This window comes from Sarcophilus harrisii, chromosome 3 (genome assembly GCF_902635505.1).
Source record: "Sarcophilus harrisii chromosome 3, mSarHar1.11, whole genome shotgun sequence".
Classification (NCBI taxonomy): Eukaryota; Metazoa; Chordata; class Mammalia; order Dasyuromorphia; family Dasyuridae; genus Sarcophilus; species Sarcophilus harrisii.
In genome coordinates this window covers 15500754-15518846 of record NC_045428.1, presented here as the reverse complement: position 1 = coordinate 15518846, position 18093 = coordinate 15500754, and the positions used below count along the sequence as shown (strand labels likewise).

Below are 18093 nucleotides of genomic sequence, written 5' to 3'. Positions count from 1 at the left end.
TGGGGAATAAGTTATGGGATATGAATATTATGGAATATTATTATTCTGTAAGAAAAGACCACCAGGATGATTTCAGAAAGGGCTGGAAAGTCTTACATGAACTGATGCTGAGTGAAATGAACAGCAGGAGAACGTTGTACACAGTAACAACATTGTGTGAGGATCAACTGTGATAGACTTAACTTTCCCCAGCCATGCAATGATCCAAGACAATTCTAATAATTTTGGGATAGAAAATGCCATCTACATCTAGAGAGAGAACGATGGCGACAGAATGTGTATCGAAGCATAGGATTTTCACCTTTCTTTGTTTGCTTTTGCTTTTTCATGTTTTCTTTTTCTCTCCTTTTGGTCTGTTTTTTTAAACAACATGACTAATATGAAAATATATTTAAAATATGCTTAAAAGAATTGCACATATGAAACCTGTATTAGATTGCTTGTTGTCTTGGGGGAAGGAGTTAAGGAAGGGAGGGAGAAAAATTTAGAATACAAAGTCTTACAAAAGATCAATGTTGAAATCTATCTTTACATATATTTGGAAAAATAAAATATTACAAAGGGGAAAAAAAGATAGTGGGTTTCCTAAAATATAGGTATGTTAGATTATTGTTGAGGTTTCTTTTAATGCTCAAATTTGGTGATTCAGTATTGGTCAGAAGTATAAATCAAGTAATACTATGGCACATGATGAGAAAAATCAGAAAAAGAAAGAAAATCTACAAGGAAAAGAAAATAATTCAAAAACTTCCAGCATGACTTTTCCCCCAGATAATGTTATAATGACAGATAGGTATCATTACAGACCAAAAGAGGAACAAAGGAAGAGAGGTCCTAACCTAATCTAACCATTAGGGGCCAGGCTCCCCAAGGACTGCACTTATAGGTGCCTCGGTCAATATCCTCGGGGTGGCTCCTGGAGAGAGGGGGAGTGAAATCCTCTCCCTTTCCCAGCAGCTCATTAATGCGAGGTATACAAAGCAACTTTGGGCTTAAGGGAAGGTGTTGACAAAATAGCCAGGAAAGGCTTAATGAGAATCATTCAAATTCAAAGAGAGAAGGAAACACATCTTGGCCTCCTCCTGACCCGGGGATCTACCACAGAATTGTGAGAGCCTCTTTGATCCCCCTTTTTTTTCTTCTTTGTAACTGTTTGTAATGAATCCTTCACCCTCACAAAAGGAATTCTCAGCCCTCTATAAAAGGATACCTTGCCTAAAATACAAAAGAAAAAAAATCAAAGGAGGAAACCAAGCACTTTGATGAGCCTTCAACAATCTCAATCTCAGATGAAGATACTTTCACAAACTTATCCTACAAAGCCCCGATGCTGAGACCGACAATCATCATTCTTTTCATTTTGGGGAATCATCTTAAAGGTCGAATCCATCTTCACTGAAATAAGTGTTCTTGGAGATTCACTTGACATTTTCTGTATAATGTCAGGGGAGACTGAAGAAAAAATGATAATTTCAGATGTGGGCGTAATAACACCAGGAAGCTATGGGAGAGTGAGTGGGGTCCAATTATGGAAAGAAATGTCTGAGAAATATCTGTATGTGTGTATAAGTTTGAGGGTGTATGTATGTATTTATATGTGTGTGCATGTATACACACATATAGAGAGAGCCTGTATCATTTCAGACTTTTACTTCAGAGATTTTTGCCATAAAATACTTTTAAATATCATGTTCTTGTTTTTCATCTTAACACTATTAACCTAATTCGACCTAACAATGTAATCACCAAAAAATACAAAGGAAGTTATATGATCTAATGCATTATGGAAAAGACAAGCAGTCTGGAGATCTGAATTCGCTTTCAGCTCTATCACTGATTTTCTATGATCCTAGATAAACCATTTTTATTTCCTTTGGCCTCATTTTCTCCAAGAGTAAAATGCTAATTTTTTTTCTATTAGAATTGTCCATCTCACAGGAACAATAGCCCCTGATTCTACTGTTGCTCTGAATACTTCAGGCTAGTATTTTATTCAATGAAGAAAGGACATATATATTTAATTTCTTTAAGATATAACTTCACACTTTCAGAATGGCTAAAATGACAGGAAAACATAATGATAAATGTTGGAGGGGATGTGAAAAAAACTGGGACATTAATACATTATTGGTGAAATTATGAACTGATTCAACCATTCTGGAGAGCAATTTAGAACTATGCCCAAAGGGCTATCAAACTGTGCATACCCTTTGCTCTAGTAGTGTCTCTACTGGCTTATATCCCAAAGAGATCATAAAAAATGGAAAAGGACTCAAATGTGCAAAAATGTTTGCAGCAGCCCTTTTTGTAGTGGCAAGGAAATGGAAACTGAGTGGATGCCCATTGGTTGGAGAATGGCTGAAATGAGCAGCAGAATGATTTTAGAAAGGCCTGGAGAGACTTACACAAACTGATGCTAAGTGAAGTGAATAGAACATGGTTCTTTTCAACAATGAGATGATCCAGGCCAGATCCAATGATCTTGTGATGGAAAGACCCATCTGCACCCAGAGAGAGGACTGTGGGGACTGTGTATGGATCACAATATAGTATTTTTCACTTTTTTTTGTGTGTGGTTTGCTTGCTTATTTTTTTCTTTTTTATCTGATTTTTCTTGAGCAGCATGATAAATGTGGAAATATGTTTAGAAGAATTGCATGTTTAACCTATATTGGATTACTAATTTCTGTGTAGAAAAGGGGGATGGGGAAAGGGAAGGAAAAAATTGGAATACAAGATTTTCAAGGATGAATGATGAAAATTATCTTTTCATGTATTTTAAAAATCAAAAAGCTATTCTTATTTTTAAAAATTGAAAAAATAGATATAGAGTTTTTTAGGATTAAAAAGATGATGATGATGAAAGAGCAATGGGGCGGGGTTGGGGGGAGCAGAGGAGGATAGAAAGGAGCAAAGAGAAAGTTAGTAAGTTTTTACAACAAAGAGAGAGGAAAAATACTTAGTAGGTAAATAAATGCCCAAGATGAAATCCAAGGGGAGGAAAACTTAGCTCTATACAAATTCTTACCCTAACCCTAATGGAGCTTTCTTTTCACAGCCAAGAAAACACAGGCTTTGTTTTATTGGGTGGTGGGTGTGGTAAATTCAGTTGCTGGCAGGGATGCTGGTGGGGTAAATGTCACTTAAGGAAAATGATCCAATACCAGTAAATTTGCTCTTTATCACTCCAGGGCAGAGATTCTTAACATGAGGTCTACGATTTTTTGAAAATAATTTTGTATAATTACATTTAGATTAAATACCATAACTCTATATATTTTATGCATTTTAGAACATTTTGTGGAGAAGGGATACACAAAGGCTGAGGGCCCAAGGGGCCAGCACGCACACACACACACATACACACACACACACACACACACACACACACACACACACAATCCCATACTGACAGGCTAATGTGCCACATGCATTTAGAAATCGCTTCATCCTTAGCTACAGATGGGGAGACCCTCACCCGCAGCCATCTTTGCAGCAGTTTTCTACTATAGCTCATTGCTAAAAACAGACTTGGGAAAGGCCCCCTCCAGTTCAGTTGGTGGGGTCACTGAGGCAATCAGAGAATGGAGATATTAATGTGCTAACAGGGTGTTACCTCCTGGTGATAACTTTACTCTGATGAAATTGGAGCCTGGCCCTGGTCCTCTCACATACCCTCCCTTCCTTCCTTCCTTTCCTCTCTTCCTTCCTTCTTCTCTCCCTCCCTTCTTTCCTTCCTCTCCTCCTCTCTTCCTTCCTTCCTTCCTTCCTTCCTTCAATCTTTCCTTCCTTCCTTCCCTCCTTCCTTCCTTCCCTTCCTTTCCCTCCCCAAAAAGAGATCAGCTTATCTTTGGAAAACTAACATTTACAAAATATGTCAAAAACCACGAAACAAAATACACGTTTACCTGGTTGTGATTGTAACTTAACTTGAAAAGTTTTTAAACCATCTGTGTGTCCTAAAAATCATGTATTTTACGACCACCATTTCAATTCCTACCCTGAACCTACCTTCGAAGCTACCATGAAAGGAGTGAATGAGGAGTGGACAAAAGAAAATGTGTCTGAGAGAAGCAGAAGGAATGCTTCAGAAGGAAATGAGGGAAAACAGATGTGCACAAAAAAGGCCTCTGCAGGCTATGTACAAAATAAATAGCAGGTGATGAAAATGGAGGGTGCCCAGGGTGGGAGGGTGCCCGACACAAAGAGCTTCATTCAGAAATCCAGTCCATTGGTCTCTATCTGACACAGGTCAGTTGAGAACCACAATTGCTGTCTGGTTCACACATGAAATTCCCCGGGGGAGAACCAGGCTTTGGTTTGGGGCCGACTCCCTTCTCCTCTTCCTGTACCTCGGATGGGGGCAGGGGATGGGGGTGGCTGAATGCAGCATAGCCCCTCCCTGATTCTAGCACCCTATTTTGAGAGCAGAGCTTTCTTCCCACTAAAGATAAGGAGAGAAGCCTGAAAGGAAGAGAAAATAATAGAGGACAATAATTATGGGGGAGGCTCATGGAGAGAGCTAGCACATGGTTCGTACACGCTCTGCTCTCTGAGCCTAAGGAATGATTGATCCTCGTTGAAATCCCAGTTTGCTTCATTCTAAGTATAATTGTGTGGTTTGGAAATGGTCTCCCCAGGAAATGCACAATAAAATGAACTATCGAACAGTCCCTCACATCCATGCGGCACGTTAACACCTTTGCAAAGTGCTGGGGAGTTGGGAGTGGGGAGAGGGATTGCTATTTCTATTTTTAAGTCGAAGAAACGGGCAAAGAAATATTAATTTCCTTCTCCAAGGAAGAGGCAGAACCAGGATCCAGGTGGCCCAAATCTTATTCGGTTCTTCTCTCTCCATCCCAGTCATATTGCCTATTGTGTCCTGGCCACTAGCCACAGTTTAAGAGAAGTGGCAAACTACCTCAAAAAAAAATTCTCTCCTATCTGTTCTAGCAAAAAGTTTCCTTGCAAGCCAAAATACAGAAAGGTTTTCTGTTCAGACCCAGGTTTAAAAGGCAGGTTTGAAAATTTGCCAAATGAATTTCAAGGAAAGATTTTAATACTGTGGTGATTTATCTGAACTCTGCCTCTTGTGATTTGTGAGTGCTGACAAAAAGAAACTAAAGGGCACTTCATCCTACCAGGTGGAAGGGAAATAAGTTAAGCTGACTGATTTGCTGGTCACGCTGACCTCTGAGAAGAGCATTGGCAATTGGGAAAAATTATGCATTTGGGGGCATTTATTTTGGAAGTTACATCAGTGTGAACCAAACATAAAATTATATAACCATCTGTAACTAAATCTAGACATGGAAAACGAAAAGTTTCATTCATTGGGAAATTTATTTCTGTTTCCACTCTTTTCTCTATAAATCAAGCTTAGATCATAGAATTAAGAGAAAAGCTACCATTTCCATTGCTTGGATGGGGTTAAAATGGAGGTTGAAATTGGGAAGAAGAAGAGAAGAAAAAAGAAGAAGGAGAAGAAGAAAGAAGGAAGAGGAAAAGGGGGAGGAGGAGGAGAAGGAGTGGAGAAGACAGAGGAAGAGATGAAGGAGGAGGAAGAGGAAATGGAGGAGGAGAAAGAGGAAGAAGAAAGGGGAGGAAGAAGAGGAGAAGGAGATGATGATGATAATGACAGCTCTCCAGTGAGGATGGCTCTGTGGTAAAAGCACTGGGCCAGATATCAGAAGACTTGGACTTTGCTGCTGCTCTTCTACCACTTAATCATAGGACTTTAACAAGTGACTCAATTTCTTGGGAACTAAGGACAAAATATGGGGATTGACTCAAACATCTAAGCCTGTGAGTTTCTTTTCTGAGAATAAGTCGTTAGATCTATTCAACAATGACTTAAAGGATGAAACAATGAACAAAGTCTATATAGAGGGGGGCAGCTGGGTGATGAGGGGGATAAAGTGCCAGGCCTGAAGTCAGGAGGACCTGAGTTCAAATCTGGCCTCAGACACTTAACACTTCCTGGCTGTGTGACCCTGGGTAAGTCACTTAACCCTAACTGCCTCAGCAAAAAAAAAAAAAAATAATCTATAGAGAGGTAAAAAAATCTGTTTAGCTTTGAAACTGAGAAAATATTATAATGTCCAGAGAGCTAATAACCACTGGGGGGGGGAGACATGTAGCCTAGACAAGATGTTATGTCAATAAAAAGGGAATTTTTTAGTGGGGTCATTAATAACACATGTGATCAGGTTAACAGAACGACTGACATGCCGAGACTTCCCAGAAGGCCTTTTTCCTCTTCCCAAACGGCTGGGATGTTCTTGGATTACAGATCCTACAGATGTTCATTACTAAGAGTCTAGAGAGTCTTTGAGGTTACAATTTGCTGGAGATCTTAGGAAATTAAGGATGGCTTCTTGCCTATGAGGCAGACTTTCAAGGGATGCTTTCTAGCAGTGATACAGCCAAAGTGTGAGGGAGCGGACAAGACAAAGGAGCTTGTGACAGGCGGGCTGGCCAGGGTGGGTCGGGCCTGGGATGGGAGCACCGTGCCCTGTGGGAAGCAAGTTTGTTCCCCAGTGTGCAGCATCACGGGCGGGATGGGGGCACTGTCCTCCCTGGGGAGCGCTGGCAGGTCCCCTCCAACGGCTTCCTGCGGGTCTCCTGCAGGGCAATGATAGATCTTTTCATTGGTTCCCAGGCTGGGCTGGGGAGTGCCTGCAAAAGGCTGAAGGTCCTTTTCACCCAGAAGTTGCTGTCAGCTTCTGGCTGGGAAGAGGAAGCGGCTCTGGCTGCTGGGTCCCCCACCTGTGCTGGGCCCGCAGAGGCTCCTCTGCTGCTCCGATTATTAGTCATCACTAGTTTCCTGGAGCCGTTGGCCATTTCCTCCTCAAGCCCATTTTACACATGAGGAAATTGAGGCAGAGAGAAATGACTTGCACAGGGCCCCATTAGCCAGGAAGCATCTGAGGCTGGGTTTGAACTCAGGTCCTCCTGACTCCCAGCCAGGTGTGCTATGCATTGCACCACCCAGTTGCCTCCTGTGCTTCTGAATCATCTGCATCACTGAGTTTTCACTGAGAGCCGAGCAGGTGAGCACAGAGAGGTTCTGACAAGCAGCCCGTCCGGCTTGGCCCGGAAAGGAGTCAGAACCACTTGGGCACCAGAGCGAGTCACCCACTCGTTAGCTCCTACTGAGGAGGGAGCTTGGCAGCCAAGAAAAGCCCCGGTCCCCGGTCAGATGGGGGGGATGCTTTTCAGTAACATTCTTCTCCCCAGGAGGACAGCAGGGGGCCCTGCAATGGACAGAGTGCAGGACCTGGAGTCAGGAGGACCAGAGTTCAAATCCAGCCTCAGATACTTGCTGTGACCCTGGCCAAGTCATTTCATCCTGTTTGCCTCGGTTTCCTCATCTGTAAAACGAGCTGGAACAGGACATGGCTAAGCACCCCAGCATCTCTGACAAGAAAACCCAGATGGGGTCACAGCTGAACACCAATAACTGACAACAACAACTCTCCCCACGGACCAGGTTATAGGGGAGGACGCATGGAGTTGCCGTATTTTGGTCCTTGACAAACCTTCCTGTAAATATGCCTTTGTAAGAACTGACAGATATTAGTTGGCTGGTTAATATTGGGGACATACTGACTAATAAAAGGATATTGGGAAGCACGCTGGTGGGGGCTCACTCATGAGTGAGTTAAGAGTGTTACTCCTCTGATCCTGAACCGAACAGTAGCCCCTGTCCCTCTGGAGACCCGATCTGCTCCACTTCTGAGAGTTCCGATAATAAGCTCAGACCCAGAGCTCTGAGATCAAAAGAAAAACAATTCAACTAACAACTTCATTAGTGCCAAAAAGATCTATAGGTTTTTGGCTTTGTTTTAAGTGCAGAAAACAGCCACTGTGGCCAGGACGGCTGAAGACAAAAAGACCAGCGGCCACAGTTAATAAAGAATGGCTCTGGGCTTAGGCTACATTGCTAACCCTAAAAAAACCCTACAAAATGATTACACAAAGTGTTCCTGACTAAAGGAGAGAAAATAGAATCAGGGCATGGCTGATGAAGAAATGCATGCTGGAGAGTGAGGGTGGCTCATTTCCCTCGGCTGGCACGGAAACACAAAACAGAGCAATATTTATTGGATCTTAAATCCCCCAAATATGCTATAACATTTTGCTACCCGGTGGAATTACGATGATGATAAATAGAATCCCATTTCATAGGCACGTCACTGGATAAGACAGAAAACACACATGGGATTCATTATTTTGTGAAGGAAACTTTCTTTTCTCAATTTCCCATCTATTTACTTCCACTTGTCTTTTCCCCCATACTGCTTTCTTGCTCCACTTTCACAAATGACAGAATTGTTCCTGCAAACTTCATAACCCTTTTTGCCTCTCCTATTAGTCCCCATCAGAAAGAACACTGATTTTTTTTTCCTTTTAAAACACAAGGTCTCTATTTCTATTCGTCTCTCCTATATCTCTCTTTTTCTTTCTTCTTTCCTTTCCTCTCTTTCATTAAGTTTTCCATCTAAAACAAACAGAAGCCATACATAAACACCAGATTATTATTTTTACTCAATTACTAGGTTTTCACAAAGTATCTTCTATGTGCTGGGCCTTGTGGTAGTGACTGGGGATATGAATACTATGAATGAAACCATCCCTACTTTCCTGAAGCTTAAAAAAATGGGCAAATATGACTTGGGAGAGGGTGAGGGAGGAGAGAAAAAAGAAAAAAATCAGAATACAGAGTTTTGTAGGGGAGAATGTGGAAAATTATCCATGGATATATTTGGAAAATAAAAAGCTTTAATTTTTTAAAAAATGGGCAAATAAAGCTGCAAACACCCAAAAAAATAATTAAAGAGAGAAGGCAAAGCAAGCAAAGGGCAGGATCTCCCCAGGAGAGGCCCCGTTTTGGGGGAATCGAGGAAGCCAGGATCGAAGCCCCAAAGGTGGGCCTGGTGATGAATGATGCATCTGCTGGCCCCAACAGGGAGTAAGTGCTACTGCCAGAGGGAGAAGAGCAGCCGGGAGGCATACAAGGGGACGAGTCCAAAGGCAGGGAAGGGCTCAGGGGACAGGTAGGAGGACATCAGTCCTGGAGGTCACTCTACAAGTCAGAAACGAGCAGGCTGTCAGGACAACCATGGGAAGTCCCACTGACACAAAGATTACCAGAGGGATCAGTTCCTGCCCCAAACAAAAGTTTCTTCTATTTACTTTACACACACGTGGGCAAAAGTCCCTCTCAGCGCCCGGTCTGGAAGCAGAAGGGGCCAAAGGGTAAGCGGATGCCGTGGCCGTAGCCGGAGGTTTGGGAGACGGGGACTCGGGTGTGGGAAGCCAGGCAGCAGGAGCACAAAGAGTCAGGAGGAGACAGTGGTGGGCCCGGCCCCATTCCCTGGCTGACTCAGCTACGGTCTCATTTCCAGAGCAGAAAACGCCGTCACAGAAGCATTCATGTAGTTAGAGATTCCCTGTAACTGAGCCAGCTCCCTGGCAGAAAGGGCCAGCCCTCGCCTCACGTCGTCCCTGACCTCGGAGGCAAGGAATCCAGGGCCTCTCCCACAAATCTGCGGGGCGGGCCTGGCCACAGACCCTTCGCTTCCCTGTGGTCGGTCTGTGCCGGCACCGAGGCCCTCGTAGAGACACCAACCGGCTTCTCTGGGAGCAGGGGGACCATCTTTGTTCTCTTCAGTGACCTGCGAGTTTTCTTGAATGTTCCGATTGTTTCAGCTCTGGGCACTGACAAAGAACCACAGGGGCCCGGGAGGCTGGCGGTGTCAGCAGAGGAAGTTCTACAGTCGATTCCTCCCTCGCCTTTCCCCAGGGCTCCTCCCTGCCATCGTCAATGGTCCTCACACAGAGCCGGCAGCAGGGGTCCCCGGCACGGTTTCTCCCACTCCTTTCAGACTGTGGGTCCCCTAGGTGGGGAATTCCTTAGCAAGGACCTGCTAGTGCAGCCGCCACACTCGTGCCGCCCGTGGGCCGCAGGGCTCTGTAATCAGGCCGCCATCCTGGGGAGCAGAAGCTGAGCCTCTAACGCCCCATAGGGACCCGCGTGGCGGGGCCCAGGCTCCTGCTGTCCTGGCCCCGAGAAGGCAGACCGTGCTTAGTGAAGGGGAAGCCCAGGAGGGCTTTAGAACGAGGGGCTCATCATAGCTGTTGTTTCAGGCTTTCTGAGGGGCCATAAAACCCACCGCTTTTAGTGACATTCAGGAGAGCGGGAAGACCAAGTCGGGGAGCACTCTAAGTACCGCCCAAAGGGACGGGGAACACACAAAGTGCCTCCCATGCACTCTCCGTTTGGGCCCCATTACCCGGAGGGCAGGAGCCACAGGTGCTACCATCCACATGACAGAGGCGGCCCCGAGGCTCACACAGCTGAGCATCCGCTTGTGCTTCGTTCTCCATTGTCGAAGGGAGCCTGTGACCTCACAGGTCGTGGCTGGACTTGCTTGTGAATTAGTCTGAGGTGAGTCAGACTTGCAGAGTCCTCGGCCTCCCTCTTCCAGGTGCCCAAGAGGCGAAGGCAGGATGCAGGGACTGACCCCGATGCTTGCTTTGGGGGGGTCCCACCACAGCTTCATCTGCCTTCAAGGCCTTTATGATCAACAGTTCTCCTCCACTGGGGGAAGCAGCCCCCGTCTGGGGAAGCCACCCTCCTAACTCACTGATGGCTGTCAGGCTACTCAGCTGAGACAGGTCTGGTCACTACTAGGGACCCCAGCTGCGAACCGGGCGACGGGGGAGCACCAGAGCGGGATGAGCAGCCCCGAAAAGCCTTAGTCCTCCTGAACAGCCCCAGACCCACAGCTAAGTAAGCGACAAGGGGCAGGACTTCCTCTATTACGGCCACTGTCCTCCTGATGAGGGAAGCAAATGGATTTCAGTAATCTGTTAAAGGGAATACTCTTGAACCCCATCTCTCTGCCTGCTCCCACTTCTCTATGTCAGAATCCTCACGTTCCCCCACATCAGTCTGTCTATCTTCGCAGTGATATCATCACCTAAACTGCGAAGGGGTTTGGCTGTTCTTCCCGACAGCGGCCTGGAAAGGTCAGGGCTGTCCTCTGAAACTTCTTCCTCTGAATCATGGGCTACTATCCCACTGAGCCCATTTTTGCCAGTGTCATCGCTTGGAAAAACAACCCCCAAGGAGTGACTTTCCCCAGATTTCTTTTAATCTGGACGAAATGGATGCCTTCGAGCCTGAGCACCTTCCCCTTAGCTAGCTCCAAGATGAGAGGCGTATCCATCCGGGCTCCGGAAAGCTGATGAAGAGAAGGGCTCTCCCTCTGGGAGACGGAGACTTGGGTAAATGACTCGATCACACTAAGGTCCACTAAGCCCTCCTGCCGGCTCCCTACTCACTTTCAGCGTCCTCTGAAGGGTGAATGAAGGGCTTGAGGTGAAAGTCTTCATGAAATTTTGGTTTCTGAAATCTAAAATTTAAACGGCATCTTCATGTTTCCAGTCTCCTGGCATCTTGGGTGCAATTTGTCCAGGCCTAGAAACTTAAAATCCTTTGAAGATTTCTAATATCTAAGAGACTTTCTTTCATCTTGTATGTATCTGGATTAGGGTTCAATTTAATTCTCCCTTCATGAATCTTTGTATCTCCTTTGTATCGTCTATGGCAGAGCCTTGCAGTGGTTCTAAGAGGTTAAGGAACATGGGCCCAGTCATTGTCAAAAGGGAACTAGAGATCCTGCCTGATCACAACTCTCCTACCCTCAATCCAGCCTCCTTTCCTCTACTCTCATCTGTCCATCCACTCATTTGTCTGTCTATCCATCTATCAATTGCTCGATCTGTCTGGATTGATTAATCTGTGTCTGCTTTGATCAATCTACCTCTAGTGTGGACTAGTCTACTCAGGAGAGGAAAGAGAGACTCATTTGGTATCAGGAGGGGGAATAAAAATGAACCATATCAAAACATTGACCAAAATTCTGACTATAAGTAGGAAGAAGAAATAATTCTTCTTTTTCTTTCTTTCTTTTTTTTTTTGTTAAGACAATTGGAGTTGACTTGCCCAGGATCACACAGCTAGGCAGTGTTAAGTGTCTGAGGCCACATTTGAACGCGGGTCTTCCTGACTTCAGGGCTGGTGCTCTGTCCACTGCCCCAAATAGCTGCCCCTAATAATTTATATTTAATATATTATTTATATTTAATAAATTATTATTTTTTAAATTTGCATATGAATTAAGAGACTTGCTGCTTATTCCAGCAATATGGTTTTTAGCTTTAGTGGGTCCATCCCTATCCTATGAGCCTCTGTCACCCACAATGCTGGAAAATGTGGATACAGAAGTTGTTTCATTTTACATAATGTAATGTGTAAAGTTGATCATATGTGGCTATGGTAGCAAAGGGGACAACACCTCCCTGCAGTTTCATAAAATCCTAGGGAAAGCAGACCCTATATTCACTCCCTTCTCAAAATCTGATCCTACTTTGTATTTATTTAAACAAATACACATACATGGCTCCCATTAAGGTCACAAGAAGCTGTGGGTTCCCTTTTACAATTGGCTCCAGTCCTTATGAAATGGTGCTGACTTTAGAACCTTTGATGCCTAATTTTAGGTGAAGATGAAAAAGATTCGATTTCCTTCAAGCAATGTATAAAACTGAAAGGCCGAGGGTGAGGATTTTTTATTACATGAACTCCTTTAAAATAGAAGTGGCAAAAAATGAATGGAGTGACAGGATAAAAAAATAACTCACTCTGTTCTCTTTGCCCAAGTGTCCAAATATAGATCTGGGAAATATTCGTATCTCGCCAGAAGTTATTTTTATAAAAAACACAGAGACTTTGGGATTGCTCTTTCTTGATATGCTGAGGAAGCTACCCAAAATAGAGCTCAACATTTCTCTCAAAGGCCATTTTTTGGGAATACGGTCACACGTGCGTCTTGCTGAATGTTCCTAAAACGTGCTCATGTGCAATGGGAATTTTACCTGGAGTTATTTTTCAGGAATCCAGGTAGATCCAAAGGAAAAGTTCAGGTCTCTAGACAGCTTGTGTCTTTTATTAGTCTTGATTCACACGTGAACTGAATTGGTGTTTATTTGAAAATATCAATACCAGCATTTATACAACTGTGAGGTTTCATGCTAAATAGCTGAGCTGGGGCCAATCCCAAGGCTTTTGGCTAAAACTCTTTCAGGTCAAGGAGGGAGAAGAGGGCATTTGAGGTGGGGAAATAGTGTATCTGGCTCAATTAATTTATGTCAAAAGCTTTTCCATGAAAATGATTCAAAGGCGATTTTCTTTTTAAAGCTGGGAAGGTTCAAATAGTGATTAAATGTTTCAAGTGTGCTTTCTTTGGTGAATGTTCTCATGTGCCACCAAGAAGCACCAGTATCAATGATATTCATATGTCAGTTTATTTTATTTTCAAGTAATCATTTTATAAATAGACTTTCTGCCTCAATTTAACCTGTCAGTACCTCAGAAGTATGGCCACCCTTCCAACTAGCAGTTGAACTAATACTACTTAGAAACAACCTAAAAACTGCATGCTTGGCTCCCTTTCATCACTGCAGATGTAGAAGAGGTCATCCAGACCTCAAAGTCACTTTTGGTTTCATTGTTTCATGGATTTTTGTAGCCAAACAAAACCCACTATCAATCCACAAGCCTCTTGGTGACCGTACTACTCTCCAGATTTATTCCAGCTAGACAGGTTCTCAGCAAGCAGTCCCATCTGATACCAGGACTGCAGAAGACATCAGGTAGAGGATGGGAAGTAATACAGGTCTTGACAGAAAATACTATGGATTCTTGCTATTTCCCCATTGATCTTCCGTCACTCATTCCCATCACACTTGGCTCTTTTCAACAATGAGATAATTCAGGGCAATTCCAATAGATTTGTGACGGAGAGAGCCATCTGCACCCAGAGAGAGGACTATGGGGACTGAATGTGGATTACAATATGTTATGGGCCAGAACTTGCAACAAGGTGCTGAGTCAATGGACTTGATAGAGACCATGATTATTTAACAGTTCTCTAGTTCAGTACATGTACTTAGTACTTACAATAGTTCTACAAGATTCACACCTTTAAGAGAGCATATATAAGCTAGGAGCCTCAACCAGGATTCAGTCGGGGAGATTCAGAAGCAAGACTACAGAAGGCCTCTAAAGAAAACTAACCGGGCCTCAGGAAAGGAGATAAAACTTGGAAAGAGACAATAAAGGATTTGGACTTTAATCCCTGGCTGCCCTTGTGATTACTGAACTGAAACAAAGGCTGCTCCCAGAAGCCCCCCAAGAAACCTGCTCCCAGAGAACATTTTAGAGAAGAATATTACAACAATATAGTATTTTCACCCTTTTTTGTTGTTGCTTGCTCGTTTTTCCTTTCTCATTTTTCCTCCCTTTGATCTGATTTTTCTTGTGCAGCACAATAAATATGGAATTATGTTTAGAAGAATTGCACATGTTTAACCTATATTGAACTGGTTGCTGTCTAGAGGATGGGGGCGAAATTTAGAACACAAGGTTTTGTGAAGGTGAATGCTGAAAACTATCTTTGCATGTACTTTGAAAAATAAAAGAAACCTATTATTATTTAAAAATAGTTCCCATCACTTCTATGTGATATAATACATAGTTTCTTACTCTTTTCCTGATGGAATTGCCATAACCTTAGTTCCAGACTGTGCTCCCTCATTCTTTACATCAGTAGATGAAAGTACCTGCCCCTAGAAATACTACCTTGCTTTGTATGAATCCAACAGATAACACAACAAGGTGGGTCTCACATCCAAGGTTGTGGTTTGGAGTAGTCTGTTTTTGCGGCAAAATATTTTTCCTAATCTTGAGATATCCACTGGGTAGTTCTGATAATTACAAAGAAAGGCAAGTTCTAGAGGCCTTTACTATTTATGATATCTGCACGAGAACCCCCAGAGTGCTACTTCTTCCTTACCTAGTATTTCCTTTTGGAGGTCATGGCATCTGTTTAGCAAGCCTACTCCTTGATGGCATATCACCTCAATCTGCTGTGATTTTAACAAAGCTGCATCCGACATCATCTTGAGACTTTTCACTTCCTGTTCCAGGCGTTTCTTATCTCTCTGGACCACTGATAACGTTTTATTCAGATTGGCCATTTCTATGAAGAAAAATCAATTATTAAGAGGCATGTGTGGCTGAATGCTGAAACGTTTCTCTACAGACCCTGGTTGAGCATAAAATCAACTCATGACTTTGCTGAAGATATGATGACATCTATTGAAGAGCTATAGCTCAAGTGTCTAAATAAAATAAATAAATCCAATAAAGACAGGACAAAGGTCCCACTCCCAAAGCTGTATCCGCTATTGAAACAATTCTTATTAGCCCAAGTCATCATGGAGCATGCTTACTGGGTGTTTACTTTCTTGGAGACACAGAATGTCTATCATTTTCCAGGCTTTCTACAATTTACTTTTCTGGAAGCAGGGTTCATAAAGGTAAATAAATATAAAGAAATGGCCCTGTGATAGGTTAGATAAGGGATGATAATCTTACTAGTGGAATAGATGCATTAGAAAAATGGAGAGAAAAATATGAGTTCCTATCCACAGTAGTCCAAGTCCAAAGTGGCCAGGAAGAAGATTCCCAAGTGGCCGAAGGACATACTCCCAGAAATAAGTGATGCTCCTCTATTTTCTTTCCTTCTCTGAAGCCCCATGCTCCATTCTGGCCACCTCAGCTCAAGCTTAGGAACATCAAGGAATGGGCGACCAGAAAGTGAAAGACTATGGGTTTAAGGTCTGGGCGAAGAGCTTGAGCTAGAGATGTTATGGCTGGAGAAGAGAGGGAGATAAGGCTTGTTCTGAGGGACCCGGGACAGGGCCGGGAGCAACGAATGGAAGACACAGAGAGACACACTGAGACTCAAGCTCTGGAAAGTCCCTCTAGCAGTTAAGAGTGGGAATGGGGAAGGGTGACCCCATGAGAGCCCTTAGGCCTAGGTCAGAGGAGATGACCATTGGGGCTCCCTCCATCTCTGGGGCACTCTATTTGAGGGCTGATAGTATCGGATCAGAGGAACTCATTGTAACAAGGGCTAATCCTTTTTTCTGGAGCAAACTGGCAATGGAGCTCACTTCCACAGAACCACAATGGAAAGCACAGAGTTCCCAATGATAATGACATCACACTTTCCCAAAGCAACTTGACGGGTAAATTAGGCTCTCGCACAATTTGTAAAGACTGGTCGATTCTGGAAGCAAACTCAGCATAGATGACTCGGATTCTCTGCCAGACGTTCACCCAGCCCCGGGCTAAGTCTGCCCCGGTGACATGACAATTCACTGCCTCCACTGCGGCTGCATTGGCTGTAATATGGAGCAGGTCTCGGAGACTCAAGAGGCAGCCACATGAGACAAGCTACTGACCACAGAAGCAATAACACAGTAGGGTAGCAGTTGGGGTGAGGAGGGGCAGGGAGAGGGTGGGACCAGCATGTGGCTGTAGCAGCGGCAAGACGGGCTGAGAACAGGACCAGAGATTAAAAACCATCGACAGCTGGGGAACGAGTCCGGACATGGCCCAACATGATGGGGCACAAATGCCCGTGGGAGAAAAATGGGAAGAAATTAGAGAGCAATAAGTTGGGTCCACTATTTCCAACCTGTGTTCAAGACCTGGGGGTAGGAGCCAAAAAGTTAAAAGCAAATTTACGACCACTTTCTTTTACATTGAGAAATTATAGAAACCACTAATTATATCATGAAAGCCACTAATTTATCTTAGGCCACAGTTTTAAGAAGACTGTACTTTGTTTCTTAAAATAAATATTAAAGAAAAGAAATCTGGCATTTCTTTGTAACTAGTTTTTTTTTTTGTTTTGTTTTAAAAAAGCTGTAAATGCAGCTTTTCTTGGCTGAATAAACTGTACTGTACCCTAACAATTTCTATCTATGCATAAGTCAGAATGACACTGAAAAGGATAGAGGGCACACACTGATATGTATTTATCATTTGGTAAAATAACACTAGTGGGTTTGCATGCTGACTCTGGAAGTGTACAGTGCTATCAGTCACGAAAATAACTTTTAATGTCAATGTGACTTTCTATCTGACATTAAAAGGAAAGGAATTTGTAACACAAATTTATGTCGATTTGATTCTCACCCATGGAAAACTACTGTAAGATCTCATTGCTGATAGGTAGGTGTAAGTGGTGGTGTTTCCATCACTTGATCAAGATTACGGTGGCAAGGTGAATTTGCCTCCCCCCCATCAGAGTTATCCTTGAGCTTGGGGGTTTGTTCACAGGTAAAGATGGATCCATTCACGAGATTGCTTGGATCTAGCTGCTTGGATCTAATGCTTTTCTAATAGAAACATGTACTCCCTTATTATCTTTACATCACGGAAGATGGTCGTTCTCTGTGTAATGTCTCCTGTCTCCTAGTACCTCTCTCTCCTTGCTCTCAGAGGGCCAATCGCCACTCGGCTATTCCTTCTCATCCCGAATGACCTTTGACTGTGTCCCCAGAAATCCTCCCTAGAGGATTTTTCCAATGGGCTGGAAGTCTTCCTCTAGAATTTGTAGCCTTCCTTGGATGATACTAGGATGGCCTCTTGCTGGCTCGTGCTCACACTATGTGACTCCTTTTCTCTTCCAAGAGAGCGGCTGCCATTGATTATTATGCAATAGCTTTGGAACTTTGAGCCTCAGTCAATCACCTGCATGCATTTATTAATAGCTTGTTATGTGTCAGGCGCTGTGCTAAGTGCAGGGGTTACAAAGAGAGGCAAGAAACAGTCCTTGTGCTCAAGGAGCTTATGATCTAATAAGGGAGGCAACATGCAAATATATACAAAGCAAAATATACACAAGATGAATAGGAATCAGAGGGAAGGCCCTGGAATTAAAGGGCATTGAGAAAGGCTTCCTGGGGAAGACAGAATTTTAGGAAGGGCTTAAGGAAAGCAGGCATGTCAGGAGGGGGAGTGGAGGAAGAGAGCATTCCAGACATGGAAGAGAGCCAGAGAAAATGCCAGGAGGCCAGAGATGGCGGGTCCTGTTCATGGAACCACCAGGAGGCCATTGTCACTAGACTGAGGACTGCATGTCATGGAGGAGGTATAAGAGGCCC

The 18093-nt window shown here is 43.7% G+C and overlaps 1 protein-coding gene across 1 annotated transcript in view; it reads right to left on the bottom strand.

Moving 5' to 3' along the window:
• LEKR1 (leucine, glutamate and lysine rich 1) overlaps window positions 1-18093 on the bottom strand; it is a 164465-nt gene that overhangs the window by 42146 nt on the left and 104226 nt on the right. The window contains exon 6 of the mRNA XM_003766208.4: window positions 14928-15113. Within this exon, the coding sequence (XP_003766256.1) occupies window positions 14928-15113 (186 nt within the window). The remainder of the gene's footprint in view (window positions 1-14927; window positions 15114-18093) is intronic.